The 19,195-nt window shown below is 40.3% G+C and overlaps 1 protein-coding gene across 6 annotated transcripts in view; it reads right to left on the reverse strand.

Annotated features, from left to right (window-relative positions):
* Positions 1-664: 664 nt before the first annotated feature.
* LOC126190950 (methyltransferase-like protein 25B) overlaps positions 665-19,195 on the reverse strand; it is a 104,967-nt gene continuing 86,436 nt past the window's right edge. For all 6 annotated transcript variants that reach the window (XM_049931598.1, XM_049931597.1, XM_049931599.1 and 3 more), the window contains 2 exons: positions 975-1,162; positions 665-892 (listed from right to left, as the gene is read on the reverse strand). In XM_049931598.1, coding sequence (XP_049787555.1) covers positions 804-892; positions 975-1,162 — 277 coding nt within the window. In that variant the 3' untranslated portion in view covers positions 665-803. The remainder of the gene's footprint in view (positions 893-974; positions 1,163-19,195) is intronic.

The raw sequence follows: 19,195 nt of genomic DNA on the forward strand, positions 1-19,195 counted from the left end.
CATTTCAGATTTGAAACACTACAACCAAGTTTCCAGTGCAGAAAGGCTTCATTACAATATGAAACATCTGGAAAGAATAGTTGCAGAAGAAAGAAAATCAAGCATATGACAGAAACAGTGTTAAATGTTGCACTAAACTTCATCAGTTGTTTCATATTCTTACAAACATTGAACTGGTCTCTCCTGCAAATTATATCTTTGTGTACTTAAACACTGTCACTAGGTGATATAGTAACATGATGGTACTGCAGTGTGCCAAATCTTCTATCTGCACTTCATAGAACAACTTGTCCTTGCTTGTTCATTGTGAAAATTTCAAATTAACATTGTGCAACATTTTTTGTCAGGCTGTCTTCTAAGATACAGCAGTTATAACAAGCGGTGGGCATTCCACACATCTCATGTTGAAGGCTTCAAACTAGGCCAATTTCTGGACCGTCATCAAGGGTTTGAGAAAGTAAGTACTGAAGAAAGTGATGATGAAGCCAACACAACCAACACAGACTTATCACTCAAGGCACAGTTTGCGTAGCAGCATACTGCAATCATGTCTAGTTTTTGTCTACTATTTCTTAAGCACATGGCACAGTTAATGAGGGTATTATGCAGTAAATAATATATTTGCAGTGAATCTCTTACAGTACAAATGGAAACATACAGTATATATTATGCTATATTTTTCTCCCTGAAATAGTTTGTCTTTATTGTTAACACTATATTAGATGTAAAGATAACAGAAAATGGTAACAATCTGCATGTTCTTTGCATACTTGATTTTCATCATGTTGAAATCACATAAGATGCTAAAACTTGAAATGCTTCAACGCAATGAGGATGTGATTTCTTGGAGAAATTTTTGGATCAAATAAAGGAATCAAGGCACTGCCAATTTCTGAAATAAGGAACATATTCATGCATTAAAATATGTAGATCAAAGTACAGAGAGAAAAGGGGCAATTTTTAGTAGAGATTACCTAATTCTTGTAAGAAAAGTAATCTGTCCAAGAGAATTATTGTTTCCACTAACGGTGCCAACATCAAACGAAGAGTGTAAAATGTGACAACTTTTTTCCACTCAGACAGGCTTAAACAAGTTTCCTCCGAGAAGTAGTCTTCACTTGGTATTTTCACACCAAGTCTTGCAGTGGCAATCTCACAGTAGCTGCATTAAATTAAAATTACACTTAATATGGAACTAAAATAGAGTATATCTGAATTATCATAAAAAGTGTAAAACCACAGCTAATGAAATATACATTTAGATTATTAAATACATACACAGAAAAATAAAACTGAGATGATAATAGCTGTGCCTAAAAATTGTAATGAACATACATGAAAGTACTAGCAATACAGAAACACATGATTTTGTGCATATGTAAGAAAAATACATCAACACAAACTGTACAGGCAAAATTGTGGTAAATGTATAAGAATATGAAAATATATGCAGAAGAGTAAAATCTTTCAGATAATCCTTCATCATATGATGAGCTGCAAACTTCATTATGGGCTTACAAGAAGATAATTGGAGAAGGCAGTATAATAGAGCTCATGCTGTGTGCTACCCTATTTACTATCTATTGACATATTCTTTTCCTTTCTAAATGCAAAATGAAAACATTATGTGGGGAAAAACCTAAAGACACTAAATGGTATCCAGAAAGTCCTAAAATAATGGAGACAGTTACAATATTAGAGAAGGAAAGTTGCAACTCACCATATAGTAGAGATGCAGAGCAGCAACAGGCACAACAAAAAGATTCACACAGTTATAGCTTTCGGCCATAAGGCCTTCGTCAGCAATAGACCCACATACACACACGCAGGCACACACGTCTGCAGTCTCAGATAACTGAAACCATACAAGTTACCTGAGACTGCAGACGTGTGTGTAAGTTGCATTTGCGCGCGCGCCTATTGCTGACAAAGGCCTTAATGGCCGAAAGCTATAATTGTGTGAATCTTTTTGTTGTGCCTATCACGACTCAGCATCTCCGGTTTATGGTGAGTAGCAACTTTCCTTCTCTAATATTGTTGCATTCCATCCTGGATTTTCCATTGTTTGATTAATGGGAACAGTTAGGCAGAGATGATGATGATGATGATGATGATGCTGTAACTACTGATTTAGGAGAGGAACAGCAGTGGCGGGGATTGGCAACTGTTTAGTCTTGACAATAGACATTACGAGGATTAAAAAAGACATGCTCTGAAAAGATTACAGGAACTGTTTTACATTTACAGTTTCAAATTCTCACAAGATGACCTCACATTTCCATAAATTCAGCTGTTTACACAAGCTCGAAGTATGATAAGACTCAAACAGATAACCTTTTGCGGCACTGAAGTGACTCCGGCAAGCTCAACATTTTTCTTCGACCCACTCAAACTCTTAATCAATGCTATTTAGATTCATCATTATACCATAAATGGATGTAAAGTCAATATAGATTAGCATATGAAAAGTGGTTTTTCAAAAACTCAAATCAAGAAATTAAAGTGCTATGGGAATCCAGCCTTACTTTATGAATTTTCATGTTTTTAATGGTTTATTTATTTATACACTTAAAAAAAAAGATCTGTCACAAAATGGGTCAGGAATGAGAGAGTAATGTGATAAAACAGCACATACAATGAAATAGTCTATTTAGTACATGACACAGCCAAAACTGACCCTAAATGTTACATGATATGAGCTTGGCTGTGACTAGTAAGAGTTTTGTTAAGTGCAAAGTGGTGCCTGTAATTTTTTGCTATAAGCTTAGCAAGTTATAACTCAAATCTGTTTGACTGTTTACCAACATTATTAAATTAACTGACAAAAGAGAGAGAGAAGATGAAAAGATGTCTGTGTATGCTTCCTACATTTGGAATTACTGCAAGATGGCAGTTTGCGAAGTACAGAATAGGGGACACCTTACAGGGGTGAGTGAAATTGCAAAATCTTTTCCAGAGAGGAAAATGAAAAGTACCCTTACTTAAGCACTTTTAGAATGATCTATGTCAGTGTACTATGAACTAGCTCTTATGTCCACTTGATAGGACACCACACGTCATAAAAACTCTCTCTCCATGCTATACAGAATACTAGCAAGCACCAACTCAATAGAAAGATTATAGATGATTTCTAGAGTAGCAAGGGACCACTGAGAAAATATCTATTGCTACTGCAGTTTTATTTTGAAAGATATAAATGTTGTAGGGAAGTTTTTGGAGAATGTAAATACATTAGGATTAAAGAAGACCACTCACCGAAAAACAGAAGTATTGCGTTGTCGATATGCACACAGAAGGAAAGAAAACTAGCTAGCTTTCGCAGTTATCCTTCCACAAGCTAGAGTAAAATACACATGCACACACCTGTGACTACATGGTGCCAGCTAGACTAACAGTCAATGTAGGATCATAAGTGTGTATGTGTGTGTGTATTTTACTCCAGCTCATCAAAGGATAACTGCAAGAGCGTGCCTTTCAACAACTCGACACTCTTGCTTTTCGGTGAGTGATCTCCTTTAGCACTAATCTGTTTTGAAAAGTGACATAGAATAATAGCAGTAGCAAGCTTGCACTTTTACAATACAACAAAGCATCAGAGTCCAAACAGGCAATGGTTTACAAATATAATACATCCATTAACAAATTAAACAATGAATGAGTGATGATAAATGACATAATGGCAACTTACTGTTGAAGTACAGTATTGGTCATCATTTGATTGTTGCCCCTTCTCCTATACATTCAACACATAGGATTTTGCAAGACAGTTTTTCATTTCACCAACAGCTCCTTATCCAAACTAAAATCCAGAAATATTTATTTAAATCTTGGGAGTAATATAATCAGTGTTTTCCCTGAAGCATAGATCCTTCTGTCACTATTATATCACATAAGAAAATGTGTAATTATTACTGGGAGTGACATATTCTGGTAGATAACAAAAGCTTAGGAACAGCATGCAACTAAATGAAGTGTTATTACTTGTGGTTAATTTGAAGATGATGATTACTCAGTTACAACTAACAAAGATCACAATATTGCAACATTGATTAATTGCAAGAATACTTCCCAGGATGAATCTTGCATTCTGCAGCAAAGTGTGTGCTATTTTCAAATTTTCCGGTAGATTAAAACTGCACACCAGACACAGACTCAAGCTATCCGTGATAGTTTTGTTGGAAAGAGAACTGGTTGCGAAAGGCAAGAATCTGAGTTCAAGTTCTGGTCTGGCACAGAATTTTCATCTGCTTGGGAGCTGCAATGATAATATCAGTGAAGTGTAACTGGCAAGGGGGAAGTGGGAGGGGGTGATGCAAAATGGTATTCAGATTATGTGTAAATAACACAAGATCTGTTCTGAATCTTTCTAGCTGCTCAATATTGCATCACAGCTGGCTTTCTTATCCTCAATCATTGTCTGGAAGAGCCCAAATACACACTTGCAAACTGTCCATCTGTCTTCACTGGATCGCCTTGAGAACTTTAAATATTGTCTTGATTTTTTTATTTCCCTATCACAGAACATCAAAACCGAAAGAAGGATTATTAGAAGTAAGAATGTTGATAATTATTTCCTTGGGATCTCAACTGAACAAAACACAATATTTGTGCCTACATGATTCGCCTTTATTCTTTGCAAGGCATATTCAGTAGCCTGGAATATCTACATTTTTTTTTACACTATCTGGTTTACATTTTTGACACTGTTAAGCAGTTCTGGCACTTTTCGTTTTTCTATGATGTAGTGATAATTTGAAAGTTCTACTCACAGATTTTGTGGGTGCTGATCTACAAGTGGTGCTCTTGTTTCTTTGTTAAAACTGTTCTTCTTCTATACATGCAATGTCCAAAACATAAACCAAATAGCACAAACAAAAATACATACATATTCCCAGGCCACTGAAAATGCCTTGCAAAGAATAAAGGCAAAATGTGTATGGCATAAAAATTGTGTTTTATTCAGCTGTGATTAGACTGTCCCAAAATAATAATTATCAACATACCATAATATTATACGCAACTGAGGACGATAGGAATACAAAAGTGAAGATGTTAAAATTAAGTATTTGCAAAAGGTGAAACATTAAATGACTGATACATGAAGAATATAAATGACACAACAGAAGTAATACATACGGACTAAAAATTTGAATATTTTTGAGATCTCACAATTTGCACAATGACTGTACGTTACTTTATTACCAACAACCAATTTCAGTCAGATATCCTCATGTATAAAATGACAGAAATTACGACATTAGATCATGAGATCTTGTATCTACATCATTGTTAAAGATTAACTGCATCAAAATCATGGAATGTAAGAAAGCATCCAAATAAGTAAATACCTTTGCAGAATGTCTTTTGGCAGTTACTAAACTAAAGCAATATCTTGATGTCGTTATAATCCATAGATTTTCTAGATGAAATTGTATAAATAAATTCTGAAAAGAAAAGACTGTTAATTTTGTTCTGGCAAACAGAATAACGGTAAAGCTGATTTCCTTCAACTGAAGGTTTGCAATTTCTGTTTTCAGAACCAAAAAGTAATATTCTACTGGAGAGATCAAATTATCACAATAAGAGATAGTCCTGTGTGCCTTTTCATGCTTTTGTAAAGCAGTTAATTACCAAGAACTGGCCACTGTGCTACCTGCACATTCAGTGCAATCCAGTAACATTGTAAACCTAGTAATAACAAAATCCTGCACCTTTTCTTCCTTCTCTATTAGCAAATGAATGCACTTATTCTTACTCTGCACAAAATATGGTGAAATTTTTATGAGTAACCAACGAACAGTTTTGTAATTTAAAAATGTACATTATTTCAGATCCAAGTATCAACCCTACTAACATGTTAATTTTCTCCAACATTCCTTGTACAAATGAGGCAAACAGAAAATCCGAAAAATATTAGTGTTCATGTTCTTAGGTTGTAAGAGCAGACTGATAGGTCAGTTTAAGTTTGCGATTAGTTTATTTAGTTTGTTAGATGAAAATCTGATTAACTAGGAAAAAAGGCTGGAATGTAATTTAATCTGAACAAGCATGTGAAAAGGTTTACTGTCCTCCATAAGAGCGCAATAACACAAACAGAAATTGTTACTTGTAGGATTTGGTTTCACAGGTACTGCGGACTGATGGAACAGAGGGTAAAATCAATAACTAACAACAACTATTTTGAGCTAATAAGGATGTGCACACAGAGAGTAAAGGTGACTTCAGTACATTTCGGCAAAAATGTTCACACCATACATTTTTGTGTCTGTTTTAGAAGCAATTTTACAATGTAGTATATCAAGCAATTGAATAAATATAAAGAAAAACATGTGACTAAAGTAAATGGAAATCTGGCTTCTACTTGATGAATAGATTATCTGAAAGATTTATCAATACAAACAAAAATTTGTTTGAGTGAGTTAGTTCTGTAAGTAAAATTTGTAAACTGAAGCATTCACAAAAGTTTTCCATCAAAGGAATCAGTATTTCTGAAAAAACAGCAAGGATTAATATTATGTGTAATTTTTTAAATAATAAATTCTGATGTTCCTAAGGAGAAACTGATGTAATGTATCAGCAGTGTAATGAGTTGGTGTTATGCGCCAAATCCCAGAATAAATTTCCTGCGACAATCAGCAAGTTTGTTTCAATACACCATCCTCTGCTGTGCTCTCTCTCTCTCTCTCTCTCTCTCTCTCTCTCTCTCTCTCTCCCTGTGTGTGTGTGTGTGTGTGTGTGTGTGTGTGTGTGTGTGTGTGTGGGTGGGTGGGTGGGTGGGTGGGTGGGTGGGGGGGGTTATTGTTATTAAGTCTCTCAAAATAATGGGAAAAAAGGAGCGGGGGGGGGGGGGGGGGGGGGGCAATATGGAAAAAAGATAAACTCAAAGATGAAAGGCAGAGGAGTGGCAACTGGTCTGTATTACAAGAAACTGACAATAGTTGGATTACATGTATCCCCAACTATTCATAGTGACCCATAATAATGACTTCACGAGGTTTTCATCTTTTATTATACCTCAACTAATTGTGTTTCATTATTTAAGTTTCTATACGGTGAGGTCTCTCTCTCTCTCTCTCTCTCTCTCTCTCACACACACACACACACACACACAAAGATTATCCTGAATATAAAACAATATAAAATTACCCCCACTTCCCTAGTGACATCCCTTCATGAATTTTTATTCTTAACATATTCTGACTGATCAAATTTATAAACTATTTTATTGATATGAAGTTTTTTAAATTTGCCTAAAAAAAGTTAGCAGTTTCTGTTGTAAAGAGTCATGGTGTTTTCTTAGATAGATTATATGATGCTGTACTTATCTGGTTTTTGTCAAAAGCCATGGGAAGGCGCTGAGCAAGTGCTGTTTTGTACCGTAATGTAAGCCACACCCTCTTCATTGTCGTCATGCACTAGCTGGTATTTGCTTTGAATTTCAAGACACATACAGCTGGAAAATTCCTCTATCACCGGCAGCTTCATTTGGATAATTTACCAGGTAACTGGGCAGCCTTAACTGTGTTCATCCTGCACTTACTGAACAATCTGCTACTCCAACCTTTACTTGGTTCCCTGAGTGTTTCGTGCATAGAACTGGTATCTCTAATTTATTCTTCATCTGATGCCACCTACAAACGTTCGCTTCTGTGACATCAAATTTTCGTCCTGCAGCACACTTTTTTGTGGCTCCTGCTTCATGAATAACCATTAACTTTAAATTAGTCTCATATTGTCTGTGTGAACCAACTGTGACCCACAGTCTCATAGATTTGCATTCATCCTCAAATGGTAGAATTTTACTGTGTTTTAACCGAATTTATTGGCTTTTAGCTTAGACCATACAGTCAGCTCATACATACGTGTGTTTTCTACTTCAGAAATAGGCCTTTACGTTGAAAGCTAAAATATATAGCAGTCTTTTCATTGTGCCTGTCTACAACTCAATGTCTCCTATATATGGTGAGTATCGATCTATCCCTTTCATAATACTGTTATTCCATCCTGGATTTTCCATTGTTTGTTTCTGCCTAATGGATTTTCTTCCATCCCTCAACCCAGTGCTGTTTTCATTTGTTGCTATCTTCTAATGCATTACTTTATTCAGTGTCTCTCCTTTTCTTTCTCTTCTTTCCTGTGTTTTATCTTTTACCTTCCAAACTGCACACACTCAGATTTATGAATCACACTGCATCAACAATCTCGTCCACTCACAACACATGGCTATGCGACTGTACAGATTGCTGGAACAGCATCTCTTCCCAACAATACAATTAATCCTTGACCTCCAAATTGATCACATTTACTCCCTCACTCTTGCATACTTTTTGTGAATTTTCCATACCTTCCTGCGCCACACAAATTTGTTGAACCTAGACCTTACCAACGCCACTCCCCCCCCTCTCTCGTTAGTTCCGCACATCACCAAATCCATTCATACCTGCTCTCCCCTCTCTTCAAATACATTCACCCATCAATCCACATCCCACTATTATTGTTTTTTGTTTATTTTTCTATTTGATGTCACTGTGTTTTCACATCATTTTTAGTTCATTTTTGCTTTCCACTTCTGGCCCTACTCCCTCATTTCACCTTTTCGTCCCCATACTTCATCCATTTCATTCTTTTTGTCAGTTTTTCCACATATTTTCACGCGTTTTTTATCCTTCACTATGGATCCTTGCCCCTTCCATCTGTGCCAATACAGAAAAGTTTCCCAACCCCTAGTCAGAAACGTGCATTGTTGCCTAGCACATGGAATCATCCCAAATGGCCTGACCATCAGATTACTCATCTCCAACTGCAACCAACCCTCCCACTATGACCTCTTATCAGTTCAAATTCCAGCAGTCCACAGCCCTCACCAACCTAGTCCTACAAAACCATGTAAATCAGGCTCAATCCTTCTTGCAATACCTCCTCTCCATCCATAAAATTCTCTTTCTCAAAGTTCCTGCATCCCCTCTTGCATACTGAAACTCTTTTCCTTCTTGGACTTCAGCTGCATGCAAAATGCCATCTCAAAAACTCTCCAACCTGTTCACCTCCTACTCCTTCCTTGGACTACCATTATCCATTACCTCTGCAAGAATCTCCAAACTTTCTCCCACATCCACTCATAAATGACAAACCTTGCCTCGAAGACTTACTACGTTCTCAGAAATTCACTTCCCCCATCATACTCAACTCAGAAACTGAACAAACCCAGCGCGGGATTAGCCAAGCGGTCTAAGGCGCTGCAGTCATGGACTGTACGGCTGGTCCCGGCGGAGGTTCGAGTCCTCCCTCGGGCATGGGTGTGTGTGCTTGTCCTTAGGATAATTTAGGTTAAGTAGTGTGTAAGCTTAGGGACTGATGACCTTAGCAATTAAGTCCAACAAGATTTCACAAACTTTTTTTGTTTTGTTTTTTGTTTTGGACAAACCCAAAACACAGTCTTCAACCTTTCCTCCTAAAGCCTTAGTCCCACAGAAATATCAATCCTTTCCAAAGGTCTTACCTTTTGTCAGGCTGGACTTGTTAAAGACTGTCTCTCCTTTTCTTGGTCTGTACAGTGGAAATACTTTATCGCCAAACCTACTAATCAGACTCAACCAATAATGAACACTGCCCGATTCTGTTCACTCCTCTATCTAACCATGACCTGACCCAACTGGCCCCAAATCACCCCCTGTTACATTACCAGAATTCCTTTACCTCAAATCTTGCCTCACCATTGTTAACCCCCAAATCTCTCAACATGGAAACCAACCTCATACGCATAAAAAGAACTGCAATTCATCACCTAAAAACTGATCCTGACCTTGCAATTCCACCTGCCAACAAAGGCTCCACCACTTTGGTTCTGAACCACATAGATTACCTGGCAGAGAGACTGGGCCAACTGTCAGATTCATCCACCTACAAACCCTAACACACAGACTCCGTTCAGAAAACCAACAGGGCCATCAGCCCCTGCTCAAATCCCTAGGCCCAATCCAGAATCTCTCTCCTCAGCTCTACCACTTCTTGCACTCGTGCCTTCTACATGTTTCCTAAAGCCCATAAACCCAACTACCTAGAATGCCTCATTGTGGCCGGTTACTGTGGCCCCACTGAGAGATTCTCTGCTCTCGTAGACTAAAGCCTTCAGCCTATTACCCATAACCTACCCTCCTATATAAAAGACACCAACAATTTCCTTCACTGACTCTCCACAGTTCCTGCTATTTACCACATGATGCCCATTCAGCACTATTGAAGCCACCTCCCTCTACACTAAAATCTCTAATGCCCATGGCCTTGCCACTATTGAACACTACCTTCCACAACACCTGCCTGACTCCCAACTTACAACCTCCTCCCTGGTCACCCACAATTACTTCTCCTTTTGAAGGCATCGCCTATAGACAAATCTGTGATGCATCAGTGGTCACCCACATGGCACCATTCTATGCTAAATTATTTATGGGCTATCTAGAGGAACCCTTCCTAACCACCAAAAATCCCAGACCCCTCAACCGGTTCAAGACATCTCCATGATCTGGACGAGGGTGAGGACAACCTATCCACATTCCCCCAAAACCTCAATGCCTTCTCCCCCCATCCATTTCATCTGGTCCTCCCCAACCCAACAGGATACCTTCCTCAACGTGGACCTCCAGGCCAAGGATGGCTACATCAGTAATTCCATCCATATTAAACTTACCAACCACCAGCAATACCTCTACTCAACGGCTGCTACCCAATCCATACCAAGGAGTCCCTTCCATACATCATAGCCACTCATGATCGTCACAGTCCCTCTCTAAATATACAGAGGATCTAACTGTGGCTTTCACAGACAGACCTATTACACAAACAGATCTCCTGTGCCTTGTACCTCCGGTCACTTACCGTCTCTTATATACCCACCATTTGGCCACAAAGGAGCACTCCCCTCATAGCTCAGTACAACCCAGAACCACAGCAACTGAATCACATTTTATGACAGAGTTTTGACTACCTCTTGTCATGCCCTGAAATGAGGAATAACATATCCACTATCCTTCCCAACCCACCCACAGTCATACTCTGCCACCCACCAAATCTATACAATATTCTTGTCCATCCTTACCTCCCCCCCCCCTCCCGCCACCAATCCCTTGCCTCATGGCTCATATCCCTGCAATTGACCTAGATGCAAGACCTGGCCCATATGTCCTCCCACCACCACCAGTATCCACTCTTGTCTGGTCACAGCACAGACATCCCCTATCTCATCAAAAGCAAGGCTACCTGTGAAGGCAGTCATTTATTCTACAAACTAAGCTGCAGCCGATGAGTTGCTTTCCATGTGGGCATGACGACTAACACGTTGTCAGTCCGCATGGATGGCCCCTGTATAAACTGAGGCCAAGAGACAGATGGGCCACTCAGTTGCTGAACATGCTGCTCAACACAATGTGCTTCACTCTGGTGACTGCTTTACTGCATGCACCATCTGAATACTTCCTACTAACACCAGTTTTTCTGAAATGCACAGGTTGGAACTCTCCCTGCGCAATATAGCCTATATTCCCATATCTCCATGGCCTCTACTTTCACTACTTCTTGCCCTCCATCAACTTAGTCCCTTCCTTGCTCCCACTCCAGCACAACACAGCCTTCCATTTCACCAATGCATCCACTAATCTGTTTTCCTTTCCCCTCACCAAACCTTCCCGAATGCAGCTTGGAGCTTTACCCTGTTCTCACTACATATCTTAACACTCCCAAAGGCAGTGCTAAATCTCCCCCAACCCAGTTGGCTTTTTGTTATTTTGGAGCTGTCAGTATATATATATGTTGCCTCCTGATGCTGTCTTAAAAACTGCACCAAAATTTTAATGTGATGCTGTCTTAAATATTGCACCAAAGTTTTAATGTGAATGTTAGCTTCGTGGTCAAAGGTAATGCCAGTTATTATGTTCACCTTAGACATTTTCAATGGGAATGAGATCATAAAAGTATTTAGTCTAGGTGCTCTAATGAAATGCTTTAAAATCTCCTGAGTATCTAAATACGCTTGGACTAGGGAGGAAGAGTTGTAGTGAACCAGAAGCACCCAGTTAAGCACTGTATGGTTAGGTTTGTGGCAATCAGTTTCAGACTGTTGGACTCATATTGCTTTCTTTTAGGAAGAAATTTGGCACACAGATGCCACCCATGTATATAGACTGGAGGTTCATGTGCTTTGACCAAGAATGCAATGGTAAGCATTGAGCACATAGCTCCCAAACAAGTTCTCAGTGCTTTATATTGGCATTTATTAATTCTGTTGAGGTTAACTGTTCAGTTGCAGATCCATACAACCACTCCCATAATCAACAACCGGACATATCATCATATGGTAAGGCATTAGTGCTTTGTCGACGTTCAAGACCAACCCGTCTTGTCATAGCTTTGATTATGTTGACAGCTGTTTCACATTCCTTAGCTACATGTTTTTGTGCGCCTTCAAGATTAGATTGTGGTCAATGAAGTCACAGGTATTTAACTACCATTTCCGAAGGGAAATGGTGTGGGCTTAGTGCTATTACCGCAGGCAGATTTGCACTGTGCCTCGAAAACAATACTGCATTTGATTCAGCTGTGGATACATCCAGCCAATTTCTTGTGAACACTGCTGGACCATAAACACTGCAGTGTCAGCTGTGACTTGCACTCTTCTAGGGATGTACTTTCCATGTAAATACATGTATCATCTGTGTATTCCCAAACTTTCACCTTTTCTGGGAATATCCTATGTAGGTCAATTGTGTAGGTGTTGAACAGAGGAGGTGTCAAAATGACTAGCAGCAAATGATCAGCGAGGTAAGATAACAGGTGTTCTGCAAATGCGAGGGGCAAGTGTTGTGCCTTAGTTTTGTGGCTAGCCACTGTGAATACATGAACACAGATGCAGCTTAGGGTCAGAAACAAAGCTAATAGATACATATTTTGGCTGAAACAGAGTTTTATGTGATTAACCACGTGCATGAGAGCATCTTCAATAACTTTCCCTGTGTGAAAATCTGCCCTATTATTATTACGGATTAGGTCATGATATTCCTAACTGGAATTTAACCATTCTTTCCACACTCTGTAGGGAAATTGTCATAATTAGGTATGAGGCCACCAAATCATGATTCTTCCTGGGTTAGAGTGTAGTTATCATTTTGCCTACCTTTTGTGGCTCAAGCTGTAATGTTCAGCCCACATTTTACTGTAAATGTGTATTGCAGAAATGATGCCATACTGTAGTGAGTTTTAAATGAGTTAGGGACTTCTTTTACCAGAGATAAAGTTGTCTGTAGCCCGACCACTGACAATGGCTGTAGAAGAGGGTGACTGTCATCAGGATCTTCATCCTTTGTGCTAGATGTGTATTTGAGGAGGGAGGTGTCTGCTTTTGTAATATATGTTTTGTAACACAATTCGTAGACAGCAAATTGGTTTCCACTTGCATTTTTTGCAGGCTGATGTAGCTTTTTGGTTTCTATGTCATTTCTGCAGTTCTTCCTTATGTTCACATATGGCTCTCTGACATTCAATTTCCCACCACATAGGATTGGCTCTGTTTGTAATGCAATACGGCTTCTGTTGAGGAATTCTCTCTATGGTGGCCTCAGCAATGCACTGTGTTAGTTTGGGATAGTCAGAAATTTGGTCCTTAGATGTCTCTAATTGTGGAAGGCTCACTTTTAATCTGACAACATATTTATTCCAGTTAGCTTTCCTGATTTTCCATCTCTGTGTAGGGTATATCCGGCTTGGGTCTTCCACTGCACCAGATAAAGTCAGAACAATTGGCAGGTGATCAGAACCCAAAGGTTCTACTTCTACTTCCAGTTGGTTAGTACTCCCACATGAGGTGATGTGAAGGTTAGGTCAATTGCTGATCTTGTCTGTAGCTGTAGGATTATTCTTGAGAGAGACATGTCATTCAGCAGCACTTGGTTTTTGTCTTTTAGGACTGCCATCAGTAGTTCACCATTGTGATAGTTGTGCTTGCATTTCCATGATGTGTGATAGGCTTGGAACTCCCCCACCACAAGCAGTGGATGACCAAATTGTTGTAACAGAGATGTAATACTGGAGCCTGATAGTAGCTTGTCAGACCAGAATCTGAGGCTCATGTGGATATTGCTTGGCATGTATGTTTTGTTTGCTGAAGTTAAGTTTAAGAAAATCATAAGGAATAGTCTATTATCATCAACATGCACGCATAAAAGAGAAAGAAAACTTGCTAGCTTTTGGAATAAATCCTTCCTCGAGCTACAGTATAAAACACACACACACACACACACACACACACACACACACACACACAATCATGCACATAAAACCTCCCACACACACACGTTCAGAATTTTTCTACTATATGTATAAGGAAAGTTTTATTTTAGAAGTATAGCTACCCCTCTGTATCCATTATTTCTGTCACTTCTAATGACGTAGTCAGGGAAATGGAAGTCCTTCATGGACCTGAACCTCACTTCGGAAAAGTCACAGATGGAAAATTTGTGCATTTTGGTGTAGTAGGTGAGACATTCTAAGTAGGTTTTCATAAATGCAGAAAAAAAACTTTTTTGCCCGCAGACTTTCTTTTACTCTAGCTGTTTGGGAAAGCATTTTTTTTCTTTTGATTACTCGTATTATAGAAGTGAAATGGAGCAAAGAGGCATTAAGCACCTTAACTCAGGAATACAGCAAGAAAAGGTGCCTATATGACCCGCTATATCATAATACAGTACATTGGCAATCGTTTCCTTCTAAGTAATATGCGTATAATGTTACATGGTGATTTTCGATTTGTATCATAATGCCTTAGCCTATGGAAGTTCAGATTTGATTTGATTGGATCTCTTGCTTTATTTCAGCATACCAGTAAAGAGAAACTGGCAGTGATGGCAAGAAAGTATGTGCAGTTTCGCCCAGTGCGACAGACGATGACTGCAAAGCTCTGAGTAGCATATTGCACATTGCATTCCATTTTCCAAACTTGGAACAATAACACAAGTTGCACCTTTAAGTATAGGTCCTTTAAAGTGTCACAAATTGCAGTGCATACACCAACAACAACTTTTGAAATGGTGGGCTATGCTATTCTGTGGCTAAAAGCTAAACTCTTAAAAGATTCTCCTGTCACCAGGAAACGTAATGTTACAACCAGCCTGCAACATAACAGGGCATGCACTGGTATTTTTTCAGTGATCTATGTTAGTATGATCACAAAACATGTAAACATATGATTTAATTCTTACTTTCGAGAGATGGCCTCCATCACGACTGTGTCACACTTTTTAATTCCATCTTCTATCATAGACAGCAGCTTCTCGAAACAGGCCATGTCCATTATCACGATGTTCCAAAATTCTTGCGGACCTTTGGGCCTCAGTTCTTTCATAAGCAATCTAATCCCCTGCCTTCGTTCCTTCTTTTCAGCCAAGGTCGAACTCAACATCATCTGGCTTTTCGTTTACATCGCTGTTCTGCCCTAATCTGAAGATTTACTGTCACTGCCAGGGCAATAGCTCCAAAAACAAGTGGGTGATCCACTTTCAAAGTGTAAATTTAGATATACATGTACCTGTGTAACCAAGTGTTGTAATATAAAACCAATTGTTGAGTCTGTAATTCAGAACTGTAGTAACCTACATCTACTTCTACATCTACATCCATACTCCGCAAGCCACCTGACGGTGTGTGGCGGAGGGTACCTTGAGTACCTCTATCGGTTCTCCCTTCTATTCCAGTCTCGTATTGTTCGTGGAAAGAAGGATTGTCGGTATGCCTCTGTGTGGGCTCTAATCTCTCTGATTTTATCCTCATGGTCTCTTCGCGAGATATACGTAGGAGGGAGCAATATACTGCTTGACTCTTCAGTGAAGGTATGTTCTCGAAACTTTGACAAAAGCCCGTACCGAGCTACTGAACGTCTCTCCTGCAGAGTCTTCCACTGGAGTTTATCTATCATCTCCGTAACGCTTTCGCGATTACTAAATGATCCTGTAACGAAGCGTGCTGCTCTCCGTTGGATCTTCTCTATATCTTCTATCAACCCTATCTGGTACGGATCCCACACTGCTGAGCAGTATTCAAGCAGTGGGCGAACAAGCGTACTGTAACCTACTTCCTTTGTTTTCGGATTGCATTTCCTTAGGATTCTTCCAATGAATCTCAGTCTGGCATCTGCTTTACCGACGATCAACATTATATGATCATTCCATTTTAAATCACTCCTAATGCGTACTCCCAGATAATTTATGGTATTAACTGCTTCCAGTTGCTGATCTGCTATTTTGTAGCTAAATGACAAAGGATCTATCTTTCTGTGTATTCGCAGCACATTACACTTGTCTACATTGAGATTCAATTGCCATTCCCTGCACCATGCATCAATTCGCTGCAGATCCTCCTGCATTTCGGTACAATTTTCCATTGTTACAACCTCTCGATACACCACAGCATCATCTGCAAAAAGCCTCAGTGAACTTCCGATGTCATCCACCAAGTCATTTATGTATATTGTGAATAGCAACGGTCCTATGACACTCCCCTGCGGCACACCTGAAATCACTCTTACTTCGGAAGACTTCTCTCCATTGAGAATGACATGCTGCGTCCGGTTATCTAGGAACTCCTCAATCCAATCACACAATTGGTCTGGTTCATTAAACGAATGTGGGGAACTGTATCGAACGCCTTGCGGAAATCAAGAAACACGGCATCTACCTGTGAACCCGTGTCTATGGCCCTCTGAGTCTCGTGGACGAATAGCGCGAGCTGGGTTTCACATGATCGTCTTTTTCGAAACCCATGCTGATTCCTACAGAGTATATTTCTAGTCTCCAGAAAAGTCATTATACTCAAAGACAATACGTGTTCCAAAATTCTACAACTGATCGACGTTAGAGATATAGGTCTATAGTTCTGCAAGTCTGTTCGACGTCCCTTCTTGAAAACGGGGATGACCTGTGCCCTTTTCCAATCCTTTGGAACGCTACGCTCTTCTAGAGACCTACGGTACACCGCTGCAAGAAGGGGGGCCAGTTCCTTCGCATACTCTGTGTAAAATTGAACTTGTATCCCATCAGGTCCAGAGGCCTTTCCTCTTTTGAGCGATTTTAATTGTTTCTCTATCCCTCTGTCGTCTATTTCGATATCTACCATTTTGTCATCTGTGTGACAATCTAGAGAAGGAACTACAGTGCAATCTTCCTCTGTGAAACAAATTTGGAAAAAGACATTTAGTATTTCGGCCTTCAGTCTGTCATCCTCCGTTTCAGTACCATTTTGGTCACGGAGTGTCTGGACATTTTGTTTTGATCCACCTACCGCTTTGACATAAGACCAAAATTTCTTAGGATTTTCTGCCAAGTCAGTACGTAGAACTTTACTTTCGAATTCATTGAACGCCTCTTGCATAGCCCTCCTCACACTACATATCGCTTCGCGTAATTTTTGTTTGTTCGCAAGGCTTTGGCTATGTTTATGTTTGCTGTGAAGTTCCCTTTGCTTCCGCAGCAGTTTTCTAACTCGGTTGTTGTACCACGGTGGCTCTTTTCCATCTCTTACGATCTTGCTTGGCACATACTTATCTAACGCATAATGTACGATGGTTTTGAACTTTGTCCACTGATCCTCAACACTATCTGTACTTAAGACAAAACTTTTGTGTTGAGCCAACAGGTACTCTGAAATCTGCTTTTTGTCACTTTTTCTAAACAGAAAAATCTTCCTACCCTTTTTAATATTCCTATTTACGGCTGAACTCATCGATGCCGTAACCGCTTTATGATCGCTGATTCCCTGTTCTGCGTTAACTTTTTCAAATAGTTCGGGTCTGTTTGTCACCAGAAGGTCTAATATGTTATCGCCACGAGTCGGTTCTCTGTTTAACTGCTCAAGGTAGTTTTCAGATAAAGCACTTAAAAAAATTTCACTGGATTCTTTGTCCCTGCCACCCGTTATGAACGTCTGAGTCTCCCAGTCTATATCCGGCAAATTAAAATCTCCACCCAGAACTATAACATGGTGGGGAAATCTACTCGAAATATTTTCCAAATTATCCTTCAGGTGCTCAGCCACAACAGCTGCTGAGCCAGGGGGCCTATAGAGACATCCAATTACCATGTCTGAGCCTGCTTTAACCGTGACCTTCACCCAAATCAATTCACATTTCGGATCTCCGTCAATTTCCTTCGATACTATTGCACTTCTTATCGCTATAAACACGCCTCCCCCTTCACTGTCCAGTCTGTCTCTGCGGTATACATTCCAATCTGAGTTTAGGATTTCATTACTGTTTACGTCTGGTTTCAGCCAACTTTCTGTCCCTAGTACTATATGGGCGTTGTGACCGTTTATTAATGAGAGCAGTTCTGGGACCTTTCTATAGACGCTCCTGCAGTTTACTATTAGCACATTAATATTGTTATTCCCTGTTGCATTTTGCCTACTCCTACCTTGCCGCGTCTCAGGAGGTGTCTTGTCGGGCCTAGGGAGGGGATTCTCTAACCTAAAAAACCCCCACGTGCACTCCACACGTACTCCGCTACCCTTGTAGCCACTTCCGGCGTGTAGTGCATGCCTGACCTATTCAGGGGGACCCTACATTTCTCCACCCGATAGCGGAGGTCGAGAAATTTGCACCCCAGATCTCCGCAGAATCGTCTGAGCCTCTGGTTTAAGCCTTCCACTTGGCTCCAAACCAGAGGACCGCGATCGGCTCTGGGAACGATACTACAAATAGTTAGCTCTGATTCCACCCCGCGAGAGAGGCTTTCCGCCTTCACCAATTCCGCCAACCGCCTGTACGAACTGAGGATGACCTCTGAACCCAGACAGCAGGAGTCATTGGTGCCGACATGAGCAACAATTTGCAGTCAGATGCACCCAGTGCTCTCTATCGCCGCCGGTAGGGCCTCCTCCACATCTCGGATGAGACCCCCCGGCAAGCAGAGTGAACACTGGCCTTCTTCCCCGACCTTCCCGCTATTTCCCTAAGGGGCTCCATCACCCGCCTAACGTTGGAGCTCCCAATAACTAATAAACCCCTCCCCCCGTGTGCCTGCTTGGACCTTGCTGAAGGAGCAGCCACATGTCCACTCACAGGCAGAGCGGGCGATGCCACACGGCCAGCCTCCACATTGACCCTCCGCCTCGTGCGCCGCGAACGCCGCTGAACCCGCCACTCCCCTTGGGGAGACGG

Source organism: Schistocerca cancellata, chromosome 6 (genome assembly GCF_023864275.1).
Source record: "Schistocerca cancellata isolate TAMUIC-IGC-003103 chromosome 6, iqSchCanc2.1, whole genome shotgun sequence".
NCBI classification, from domain to species: Eukaryota; Metazoa; Arthropoda; class Insecta; order Orthoptera; family Acrididae; genus Schistocerca; species Schistocerca cancellata.